General features: G+C 50.8%; 1 protein-coding gene across 1 annotated transcript; it reads right to left on the reverse strand.

Moving 5' to 3' along the window:
• Window positions 1-1,520: 1,520 nt before the first annotated feature.
• On the reverse strand, window positions 1,521-11,282 carry ERAL1 (Era like 12S mitochondrial rRNA chaperone 1). The gene is made up of 11 exons (XM_054008232.1): window positions 11,153-11,282; window positions 9,028-9,189; window positions 8,573-8,700; window positions 8,390-8,467; window positions 8,172-8,218; window positions 7,676-7,737; window positions 7,098-7,210; window positions 6,367-6,768; window positions 5,886-6,035; window positions 5,502-5,582; window positions 1,521-4,685 (listed from the first exon to the last, which is right to left on the reverse strand). Exons 1-11 carry the CDS (start codon window positions 11,217-11,219, stop codon window positions 4,563-4,565), a joined length of 1,413 nt encoding a protein of 470 aa, XP_053864207.1. The 5' UTR covers window positions 11,220-11,282; the 3' UTR covers window positions 1,521-4,562.
• Window positions 11,283-12,808: the final 1,526 nt, after the last annotated feature.

The following is a 12,808-nucleotide window of genomic DNA, read 5'->3' on the forward strand; positions in this document are numbered from 1 at the left end:
GTTACTATCCCTGTCATCTAACTGCAGTGTCACCTGACCTCCAGGTTCCCAACCCCTACGGACACCTGATCACATGGCTGCCTAACCCCATTATCATTTCATCCTGTCGTCTCCTAACTAGTACAATGGCATTTGTTAGCTTAATACAATATGAAGAGCCCTGACTAGCCCCCTCCATGCCCATGTTCCCTTCCCAAAATCAGGAAGAATTAAAATATATCTGTGCTCCAGAAAGACAGCACTTTCCGTAGTCTGGGTCTTCAGACAAATGCTAATGGTACCTTTCATATGAGAACTGATTGGCTGATGTCTAATTAATCTAATTGCCAAGCCTTATTAATGAGCTACTGCCTCACATTTAAGACTGAGCAGGCCCTAAGCACCGTCTCTCACTGAGTCAGTTGGGTAGTTAGGCGACTAAGCATTTTCACACACACTATTTCCATTTCAAGGAAATACATTTTGCATTGATTCTCCATCACCTCTCACTCCTAGAGACCAGCTCCAGGCACTGGGCTCTGATCTTCAGCCTGGAAAATCACTGAAATATGCTTTGTGGCAGCTTGAGACTGACCTTTGTCTGTCAACACTCCACAAAGGAATGATTTCCTCATTGTATCTGACATCAAATGAAAATCTTTTGAATCCTCAAAGTTCGCTTACCTGTCTTTCTTCCCTGCAAGGTGTCACCTTCAGAAGCACCTGCGAACAATCCACTGCTATGGAAATGTGATCTAAGCTCAGCTGGGAAGAAAGAAGATACATGAAAGATTCCGACTAAAATCAGGACAAAAACAGATCCCAGGTAGCAGCTGTCTCCTCTGACTGACAGAAAGGGGAAGAGAAACGACTGCTTGAGCTGGGACCTCATTTTATTGTCAGTGGAATATAAAAGCCAGTTAGAAACATTCAAGGAACCAAAATATCCCCTGCATGGAGGGAGAGAAAGTCAGGCTATTACCTCACTATCTGAAGGCAGCTCACTGTCGCTTAGAGATGCTCTTATCTTCTCCATGGCACAGTCTTGAACGGTTCGGTGGGTTTCGTCAGTGCCACTAAAGCATCCCCTTTTCTTTGGAGAGGGAGAAACTGGCACTGGATTTCATGAGAGGTTTGGGTTCAAACAGGAGCTGGGAGCTCCCAGGGGACCTGAAGGATATCCTTATTTTAATTGCCTGGGCAGCTCCTTAAGTGCCTCCTCCCGCAGGGCTGCTTGTAAACACCACAGAATGTGAAATGTAGCTAGATGTCTCAAGAGATCTCGTACCACAGGCAAAATCCTTTAGAAAGTCTAGCTTTGGGAGCACACAGAGATCCACAAACCAGACTGTTAGCCGAATAAGGGAGTCAAACACCTGATTTATATAGGAAACCCATACAGCAGGGGAATGATGAGTTTAGATCGGGGATTCTCACAATTTTTTTGGTGACCTCAGAGTGCGGCCACCAAGTCTTGCTGGTGTCCGCTCTGACAATTTTTCCTAAAATACTTAATTTCAGAAAAAATAAATATGCACATATACATGTCCAAATCATTGTAATTTATTTAGGATTTTTTTTCCAGACTCAATAAAAATAATGTACAGTTGTCTCTATTCTTTACTGGGCCTAAACAATAGAAACAAACAAGGTGCTTTGTATGTTCTTGTCTTTTTTCTTATGTCTTTTGCTTTTTTTTGGTTGCCCCCCCCCCCTTTTTTTTTTAAAGACATGCTAGTTACTAAGTCTGCTGTGAAAAGTGATATTAAACATACAAATATCACCTTTCACAGCAGACTTACTCAGCCCCGACGAGCCTGGGGACAAATTAAGCACTGGATAGGGAGGCAGCAGGGGCCAGGGGCACTGGAGGGGGGAAGTGACCTTGTGGCCAGAGCTCACTACGGTGCGGCCGGGGAATGGAGCCTGAAGCCTTGTGGCTGGAACCTGCCACCCAAGGGCTGAGGCCTGACCCCACCAGCCCTGGGAAGGTGGGGAACTTACTGGCTGCCTGCTCCTCCAGCTTGTGTGTCTCCAGAGGTGGGCAGGACCCAACCACTGCTGGTGGCCCTGCGGGAGGAGGCTGCTGCTTCCCTCCCTCCCCCCATTACCGCCCAGGAGGCTGTGGCTGCAAGAAAATTCTCTGGTGGCTGCATGCGACCTTGGTGACTGCATTTGAGAAACACTGGTCTAGATACAGATCTATAATATGCCAGTCAATCCATCTCGGTGCCAGTAAACAGCTCATCTCATCTTTGTCCCCAGAGGCTATGCCAGTCCATGCCACACCAACACAGCTACTGCAAGGGCAACACAAGGCTACAGACTGCCACACAATCCAGATTTTACTCTCAACCTCCACGGCTTTCAGTCCTGACCTGCGTCACCTGCTACCAGTCAAGGCCAAGGTCCCTGCCAGCTCTGCAATGCACTTCAAGCCTAACCTGCAACATCCCTGCTTCTCCAACCTGGGGCTTCTCTTCAACTGCCTCAAGCTAAGGTGGGCACTCTGCAAACAACGGGACAGGCAGGGCCTCCTAGTGACACCTAGTCCTCACTTGACCCCAGATCTCTACAGGTGAAGTTGGTGCAATAAAGCTGTTCTAGCACCCAGTCTCCTCCCACCGACTGTGCCACCTGGCCCCCCAAACAGGCTGAATCCTCTCCCCACATTCTCTTCCCCAGTAAGGTGTCACTAGGAACAACAGTAAGGGATGGGTGCCATTTTAGTCTTGCCTTGCCATGACAACACACAATTGGGGAAGAGTGAGGTAAGCTGCTGGGGGCACCTTTATACGAAGCTACTGAATATTCAGTTGGTAGCCAAATACAACCTCTTGAGGCCACGCTGGACACACCTAGAATCCCCTGGGGCAGTGCAAAGGGAGCAATGGGAGTAGAGAGCCTGTCAGTGGATCCACTTTCCACCCCATGCCAATTTGCTCTAATTGCGGCTTCTAAAATCAGGCAGCTCCTTGGGAGGCACTTCCCTTTCCCCCAGCCTCCTGCAGCAGCCCCTCGGGTATATAGAGCTTCATATTCAGACAGCGGCCCACTGACCCACGCTCCCCTTCCCTGCTCTCCTGACACTCCGCTCAGTCACAACAGCAGGTGCAGCCTGGCCCCTCCCCCCCATCAACATCCCACAGCCTTCTGGTGAGTGGGAGAAAAGGGCGATAAGGGAGAGAAAACAAGACAACAAAAACGCTTGCAAAATAGAAAAGAGGAGAATGAAGAGGCCAAGGTGCCAACTTCGTTGGGGAAGGGAGACAGTATCCACGCATCTATTGCAGGTGCACTCTAGTTGGGAACCACTGCAGTTAGCCAACACGTCCCTCTTTGAGGGTGACCAACGGAGTGATTCCCTCAGCAATACCCACCTGCTATCCCAGCTACACTAAAAAGGCATGACAGGCTCTATTTGCAAGCAACATCCCCTGCTCCAGCCCCCGTCAACAAACATCTGGCTCCTAAAGGCCGTTTCCATGATCCCTCATTCACTCATCTTCCACAGCCTGCAGAAGAAGGGCCAGGACACAGCACGACGTGCTGCAATCACAGGGACGATCAGCACGTGAGTTGGGCTGGTGCAGCCTTTTCAGCTGAACGCCACCATTCCAAGTTGTACCGCTACTCGGCCTTGCAGCACTGAAGACATGAGACGAGGGGAATACACCCGATAACCCTTTCTTTGCCAGAAGACAGCAGTTCTTTTGAACTTTAAAGGACAGTTATATTTACAAAGCCACTTTCAGGCCAAAGGACCCCCAAGCACTATACAGGCAGCATTCACTTGACAGTACTCACTCAGCCTACTCATCGCTGAGTCTGCAGTTTTCCTAGAACACTAATTACTGTAGAAGTCTTTTAAGCTCTTGCCTGAGGGAAACTGGAGAGTTACTTCTTCACAGTGGACATTAATGGTCTGGGGAGTATTTGACAGACCAGTGATCATATCACTCATGCCCACTGAGGTGCAATACAATATATGCATCTGGACATGCATGCAGGTGGCACCTGTTTGAGACCTTCAGAAATGACTCTGGCCTTAAAGATTCAATTTTTGCTCTTGCCTCCTCCCTTCTCTCTCCACCCCATATTCTGCCACTGCAGCATCATCATTTTCAGCATAACATCCAGCCACAGTTGTTTGCTTTTGGCAGTACAGATAGTGGGCAAGTAGTCCAAAGGGGACAAAAGCCAAGAAGCAGCAGAGGGAGCAAAGACAGATGGCTCTATAAATGCAGCACTAAAATTGTGTGTGTGTGTGTGTGTGCGGAAGGGGGTGGTTCCCCAACATCCACTCCAAGTTCTCGCTGGATAATCTGTTGGGGTGGGTCAATGTCTGAAGATTTCACCACATTCCAACATTAAACTCATTGCAGTTCAGACCCCCACAAAGAACATATTCTACTTTAATTCTTCGGTTTACTCAGCATCCCTCTCTATGCCCGGGGGGATCTCAGTGCCCTGATATTGCCAGGGGGCGTCAGCCCGCCAGAAAGGGGCGTCTCCATGTTCTTCAGCAAGTCCATCGCTTCATTAGTGGTCAGACAAGAATTGGTAACATCTAAATAAGCAGCTCATTTCTTCAGCTTCACACAGAGCTTCAAGCGGACGTCGCACAGGAATATGTTCATCAGGTCCTCACCGGCCTCCTGAGCAATCCTGCTGATCAGTTGGCCTCCCACACCAATCAGCATCTTCTGTACCACAAAACAGAGACAGAGGATTATCACATTCACCTCCCTTACGTCTGGCATTGCCACCTAACTGCAGGGAGAGGCAGCCCTAGAGAGCAACGTGGTGACTGGGGAAGCAGATAAAGAGGATGTTTCATTTCAGTGTTTCTCAAGCTTTTTGATACCAGAGATCAGCTTGCTGCCTTCCTAAACTGTGTCAAGGAGATCTCAGGGACTGGCGCTGGTCCACAGACCGGTCGTTGAGAAACACTGATTTGGAGCATCCCTGAACCCTGCCTGTAGGGTATCTGTCACCACAGAATAGTGCAGGCTCGTGCCCCATATGTAGAGAAACTGAGAAACCAACTGCTTGGCACTGGGAGGCCTGTACCCTCTACCTCAGATACAGGGAGCATGATCTGTGCCAAAGGGGAGAGAGGCACCTTGAGTGACTGACTGGCCAACTCACAGATGAGGCTGGCGCATGCTGTGCCTTCATGCTCTAGTCAGAAGGTAAGGAAGGTTCAGAGTAGACCCTGTCTAGTACATAATGGGAGGTTTGGCCTCACTCTGTCTAGATGTACCACAGGGTTACAGATATTTAATGCACTTTACGCTGTGCCTCATCTGCAATTCACAGCCCAAGGGACTCAGTCTGTACAGCAAGCCTAGCGCAGGGCACATTAGCCTATAGCAGAGAACTGGCTAAATGTGACTGAACTCCATGGATGCACGAAGGATCCTATTCCTGCACTGGGTCTGCAGACCCTCCTTTCTAATGCCCCATGGACTCCCCCAATCAGCGGCAAAAGAGCAGAGAGATTCTCCCACAATACTCACCACATGGGTCTCCTTTTGGACCAGCAGGTTCTGCAGGATGATGAGCTCCCCACTCGGCCCTTCCTCCCACATCTCCGTCTTCTGCAACATTAGAGCACAAACCCAACCACTCAGCAAACCCCTCAGAAGAGCAAAGTCCCCTGCCTCCAGGCCCCAGAGACTCCTATTCCCAGCTGCCTGTCCTCCCGTGGCCAAGCACACATGCACAGCAGGCATCAAGAGGGCCCCTCTCCCCAGTGAAGGGCTTGGGGATAATGCAGTGCCACATGCCCTCCAATGTTAAACCCAAAGCTTTAGAGGTTTCAGCAGAGTATTGTACCAGGAAGGGTCTCTCTCATCATATGGACACTTAGGAAAGGCTGCTCTCACTGAGCTACTTCCTACCTGAAGCACAGTGTAGGGCACTTCCTGTGGCAGATACTCCAGGAGCTTCCCCCTAATGACATTATCACAGATCTCCTGGGGCGACTGGCTTGTCAAAACCCTGCTGTGGTACTCCCATCGACCTGGCTTGGCTTGCATCAGGAGGTACTTCTGTCGACACAAAGAACAGGGGCAGTTAAAGGGGACCCAAAGTCACCAGTAAAAGTCCTAGGTGGAAATAAATCAAAGATTGTGCTCTTAAGTAGTCTGACATGATACAGTTCCCTTGGTCAGATGGCACCCCATCACCAACCTACCAGGGACTCCTCAGGGAGCTGCAGACCGCAGGCCAGGAGAAAGGGGACAGGTCAGACAAAGAAAGGCTATTTGGCTATTTCCTCACACGATATGAGGCTCACTATAACTAAGTTACCTAGGGTGACCACAAGAATGAGAAGGTGCAGGTCACAAGGTATAATGCAATTATTTCACGCTAATTTACCTTCAGTGTCTCCACTGCCTCTCCATGAATAGCGGCTAGCATGAAGATCTCCTGGAAGTGCGGCCAGCCTTTCTTGTTCTTTAAGTCTCTAGATACCTGGTGGTTTGCAATTTGCGCTTTCTCTGTGCCCTCCAACATATGATCAGAGTTTGATGCCCTCATGTTACAACTTGTATCTGAGCCAGAGCCCCTCTGGACTTCACTGGCATCCTGGAGATAACCAGACTCTTTGGATGTATTCTCAGACAGACAAGTTTGGATGCTTTGAAGGGGACTGTTTCTGGTGGAGTCTGAATGCATCTTAGACGTAGATTTCACTTTCAGTTTCTTTCCATTTACCACTCCCTCTGTGAGCTCAGTGACCAGGTCCAGCAGAAGGGCCTTTCTCTTCAGCAGATCCACCTGAAATAGAGAGATTGATCAGGAATTTGTTCCAGCTGGAACTGGGACAAATGTAACTGTCTCAAGTAATAATCCAAGTCTTGAGGTGAAAGAGAGATGAATCACAGCTGTAAGGTTGGCACTATTTGCTGCAGGCCTAAAGTCACCCCTTAGTAAGTTACAAAACACTGGAAACCTTCAGATAGATTGATCTCTTCTGTGGCATTTGCCAAGAAACCAACATTTAGTTTAACCTTCAATAGAGGTATCAAGGAAAGAGGCCCTGTATGTAATGCCCAAGCACTAACTCACTGTAGAAAACAGAAGACTCGGACCCCTCTCTCATTTACCTTGTTCATGACCAGGACGCTGGGAATCTGTGGGAACTGAGAAAGACACTGCAGCACCTGGGGACTCAGATGGTTCTGTGTCCAGCGTTCTGACACATCCACCAAAACCAGAACTGCCAAACAGAGAGAGACATTTGAAACCCCTCTTGGCAGACAACAGCCTTTAATTGCCCCTCAGCTTGTGGCCTCTTTCTTCAGATCACTGCCTTTCTTACTTCCACAGCAGCGTGTGTATGTCTGAGTGTGAGTGTAGATAAAGTGCGAGTGTGATAAAATAATGCACTTTTCCACATCTTCTCAGTGCCATACAAACTAATCCTCAACAACCCAGGCCAGCCCAATCATCCACACTACCTCTTTAAGCGGTGTATAGGTGTACCATACTCTTCCCCAGTTACAGATGTGGAGAATTCCTGTATGTACTTCCCCGCCACTCTATCCCCGCACACCCAGGAGCTGCCATTGCCCCTATACTGAGTGGAGCAGCATTCGGATACCAGGACAATGGCAGCCATATAAGTACCCACCATAGACACATCAGGATTTGACTTGATATAGTATGAGAATTGGGTTCCCACCTAAGTCTGCATGTTTCATGCTGTCCCATGGATCATTTATCAGGGATTTGTCCAGATTATGCCTGAAAGACAAATATCCATTATGGAAGTACACGTGCATCTGCTCATAAACTGCCTCCTTTTCCACACCATGACACAGTGGAAGAATTTCACATTCTCTTTTCCATTTCACATTCCCTTTTAGTACCCAGCTAGTGTAGTGCCACCTTTTGACCTACATCATATCTCTGAGAGTGCAGTGCCTAGCACAATGGATTCTCAACAGAGACTGTGGACTCTAGGTGCTACTGTAATGCTGGTAATTGTAAGGTAGTTCAGAGACAAGAACTGGGCTCAAAGACCTTCTCATTCTATGAACACCACACCTCTATCCCAAGTAAGTACCCATTACACCCCTTTCATTCTGTTCTACAAGCTCCTACAGTGGAACTCATGTTCCGGTCTCCTCAAACCTTGCCCACTTGGATTTTCCATCTACCCACATTGAGAGAGATACCTTTTGGCTTTCATGGGGCTGATGAGGCCAGGTGTGTCCAGGATGATCTAGAAAGAGAAAGCCAAACCAATAAGGATCGCCCTGTAATTACTGACAGGAAGCTAAAACTCATGTTTGTGCAATTGAAGTAGACTGCAGGGGGTAAGCAAAATGCTATGGATCATCTGGGTAATAATGCCTATTGCTGATAGTTACCTTATCACATGTGGAATACCTACCAGCTGAGTGTCTTCTTCTGTGATGACCCCACGGGCTTTGCAGCGTGTGGTGTGCACCTTCTTAGATACTGGGAAAACCTGCAGGAAACAAGTCAGATGTGTACAACATCTAAGAAATGTCGACAAAAACGATCTGTAACCTGGTTCTCAGATGCTGCAGGGACTGAAGTATAACAGATTTACCTTTCTGCCCAAGAGTTTATTCGAGAGGGTAGATTTCCCAGCATTTGGTGCTCCAATGATGGCAACTCTCAGAACCTTGGGGTTCTCTGGCTCATCTGGTTGGTGCACCAACAAGTTATCTTGCTCAGCTGCAGAGAGAGAAAAAAGGTGTTCAAGTAATAACACTGCAGTCACACCAGACTGTACACATTTAATTGATTAGTCCACCAGAGACTAAAGAGATATCACTGCACAAAACACAATATTAAGTGGCTAAGAGATTAATCTTGAGAGAATGTACAGCCTTTAATCCCCACCTCATGGGGTATCCAGCTATTTACAACTGCCTGAACTTTCTTTTACAAGTCACTTCTTCCAAGGCTGTTTTCCAACTTTCTGCTATGCCCTCTTTAGGGGTTGCCCCTAATGCTTATTGTTCATCACCTCTGAGAAAAATCACGCAGGCAGCTGTTTACCTTTGCAGTAAGACACTGGTGGCGGATGCTGCCCTAGTGCACATTCTGTCTTCTCTCTGGAAATTCCTAGGATGGTATCCAGGGCAGAACTGTTTCCATAAAAGCAAGCAGGAAAAATGTTGACCCTCTGGACTCTGTTCTCCAGGAAACAGGCACCACTGACTGAAAAACCAACACAGAAATACCAACTTAAACCTCCTGCACGCTGGACCAAAAACGTTACAAGAAATTCTAAGCAAGACGGCCTCAAAACACAGCCGAGAAATTTGATTTATTTTACCAATATGGGTTCCTCAATCCCACTAACAGATTACAGTTGGGATGGTAATGACAAGGACACACACTACGTAGCCAGAGAATTCCATAATCAAGGCTCCTAAACCATTAGTATGAACTATGTACAAAGGACTAATCACTTCGGAAGAGATATTAGCAAACACTGTGGCTGAAGCCCCTGCCTGTAATTCTCCCCAGCCTCCCTCCTTGCTGCCCATTACACTTAGAATGCCTTCTCATGTGCCAGTTCACACGGCTTCTTCCACGATGCTTTTCAAGTTCAACAATGACCTGAAAAGAGGTCAGCACCATTTCCCAGCATTCGTTTAGGGAATTGTGTCTGAATTGTACTGTCCAAATCTAGCAGCCTCTTTGGCAACCTGTGCAGAGAGAAGTTTTACCAGTTCTCCCACCTTTGGTCTAGCATTGGTGCTAACAATGGAACCACAAGTGCAGATTGGGCACAAGCATTTTTACCACCAAGTCCCTAAGCTCAGCTATGAGTATATTAGATAACATGATGATAAAGGCATCCGAGCCCAGTCTACACTAGTACTTCTAGCATTGCTGCAATGCTGTCAGACTGCTAAGAATTCTCACTTTCTACAAGATGCTTCAGGGCTAGTAACTTGTCCTTTATGCCTGTACATTGAGATTTACTATTTGTAACATGCTAGCACCTAGGAACCTCAGTCCCGGACCAGGACCCCACTGTGCTAGCTGCGGTAAAAACACACAAGAAGATGGAACCGACCCAAAGAGCTTACAATCCAAGTAGAAGACAAAAGACGGACAAGTGCAAAGAAACAACGAGAGGATATTAGTCAGCAAGACACACTGGTTTCACACCAGTGGCCCGGCCACTATCAAGTTTTTGTAGACATCACAGCAAAGGAAGAATTCAACAGAGGATAATGAGATGGCTTTGCAGATATGTATTGGGAGCTCCTGACAAGTGAGGGGCAGCAAGGGAGAAAGCACAAAGGGGCTTGTTTGGGAGATGGAGGCTGGCTTTATGGACTGATTTGAGGTGGGTCATACAAAGCTAAATAGCAACTGCCCTCAATACCAACAGAAAAAAAAGTGCTGAACAATGACTCCTAAGGACTGAACTCTCACAGGGATAGCAGGAAGAAGAGCTGGTTGTGCTCCTTTTGCCAGGAAACTGAACATGGGTGCTGTTTGTATAACGGGTGTCAGGGGACGGTGAGTAACCATAGGGGAGAGTTTCTCTACATGTGACCTAAGCATTAAAGGGCAGAAACTCTTATTTGAGTAACTGTATATGGAGGTTTCCTCTACACTTGTCAGTTATAGCATCCCCACCCCCAGACCCATCCCACTGGTCTGTGGCTCTGCAGGTCTGGGGAGAGCTCCCTGATCAGAAGACGGGGGCTGCGCACTGCAGGGAGTGGGGAGATGGGCTCCTGGCGGCTGAGGCTGACCGTCCGGGGCCTGTATCAGCGTCTGAGCAGCGGCAGCAGAGCATCTGGGACGGTTGTGCTGCCAGGGGACCAGAGTCCTATAATCACTCTACAGCAGCCCCATAGTCCGCCCTAAGTGCGCCAGAACCAGCCCTCAGGGGCCTTCCAAAGCGTCACAGCCCCGCGGCTCCTCCTCCCCCACAGCCCCACACCCCGGCCCCTGCCCAGGCCCCCCCCCAGCCCGCCCCAGCTTCCCCCCCACCCCGGCCCAGGCCAGCTTCCCCCAGCCCCAGGCCCCCCAGCTTTCCCCCTCCCGCCCAAACCCGCCCCTCCTCCTCCCCAGCTTCCCCCCGGCCCAGGCCCCCCAGCCCGCCCCAGCTTTCCCCCTCCCTCTCCCAACAGGCCCCACCCCCAGGCTCTCCCACCTGTGCGGGCCCAGCCCGACCTCCCCGCCTGCAGCGCCGAGCTCAGAGCCCGGACCACGGCGGCCATGACACCCCCGGGCCTCAGCAGCTGCAGCCCCCGCCGCCTCGCTCTCCGGGCGCCGCCATCTTCACCCGCCGCGGGGCATTGTGGGAGCGGAGTGCGACGGGCCCGCCCCATTGGCTGCGGGAACATGGAGGGGCGGGGCCCGGCCCTAGTGTGGGCGCGGGGCGGCCGTCGGGGGCGCCACAGACACAGTCTGCGCCGGGCGGGGCGCCCCCTGCTGGGGGGGGCGGGGTCTGAGCGCCTCGCCCAGCAGAGCCGCCCCCGGGTCCCTGCCCTCAGGGCCCCTACAGCCCCCGCAGGACCCCTACAATCCCCTCAAACCCCCACAGGGCCCTTACAGCCCCCCCAGGACCCCTACAATCCCCTCAGCCCCCCTACAGCCCCCCCCAGGCCCTCCGCAATCCCCTCAGCCCCCCCAGGGCCCCTACAATCCCTTCAGCTCCCTACAGCCCCCCCCCCCAGATCCAGTGCAATCCTCTCGGCTCCCCCAGGGCCCCCTACAGCCCCCATGGTCCCTACACCCTCCCAGTTCCCCTCCAGTGCCCCCTGACCTCCCCCAAACCCCCACCTCATAGGCTGACCAGATGTCCTGTTTTGATCGGGACAGTCACAATATTTGGGGCTTTTTCTTATATAGGCTTCTTCTATTACCTTCCACACCCTGTCCCAATTTTTCTCACTTGCTGTCTGGTCACCCTACCCCTCAGCTCCTGCAGCCCCCAGCAATTCGTGGACCTACAGATGCTCCCCCAGCTAACACGCCCCACTGCTGTGTTGCTGTTTGCATTGCCGAACCCCCCAGCTCTGGACCCTGTGATGCTCACCTTCAGCCAGCGCTCTGCTGCTGCCCAGCCCACCCCACCCCAGCATCCCCACCTCTGCCCTGCAGGGCCGTAAACTCTCATTGCCCCCAGCAAGATCAGCGTTGATACACGCCCAGCCTAGATCTGCCCAGGCCCGTGCTTGGCAGGCACAGCGGGCTGCTGACCCACCTGCCCCGATGGTAGCATTGTTGTGTCTGGCCAAGGACTAGTTGCCATGTGCTGGCCTGGTCCTGCCCCACTGGCTTTATTTACTGCACCACCTCGAAGAATAAGGGGACAGGGCCCCGGGCGTGCAGGTGATCCATGTAGCCAGCATGCGGTGAGCAGCAGGTGGCAGTGTCCCATATGATCCAATCACCTTTCCTTAGTGAGAGAATGGCCTCTCTCTGGAGGAGGAGCCCGCAGAGGGGTTTGGCCATCTCTCACCCCTGAAATCCTGCTTAGCCTCACAACCCCCTTGCGGGGAGCGGGGGAAAATCGTCTTTCCAGCTGGATAGAGACCAAGGCACAGAGAGGTGAGTGAGGTGCCCAAACCCCCAGAGGGAGGGGGTACTGAGCTGGGGGAGAGCACAAGAGCTCCTACCTGTCCGGTGTGGAGCTGAGGATACGCAATGGGGCAGTGGAGTAAGGAAGGAGAAGGCCAGGAACAGAAGAGCAGGGGGGCTGCATGGCAGGAGCAGGGTGCCTCACTAGAGGGGAGCAGACTGCTGAGTACTTTTTATACCACCCTTTCCTTCCCCCCTTGAGCAGCTAAATGAATTGCCTGAA

The sequence above is a fragment of the Malaclemys terrapin genome, chromosome 18 (genome assembly GCF_027887155.1).
Source record: "Malaclemys terrapin pileata isolate rMalTer1 chromosome 18, rMalTer1.hap1, whole genome shotgun sequence".
Lineage (NCBI taxonomy): Eukaryota > Metazoa > Chordata > Testudines > Emydidae > Malaclemys > Malaclemys terrapin.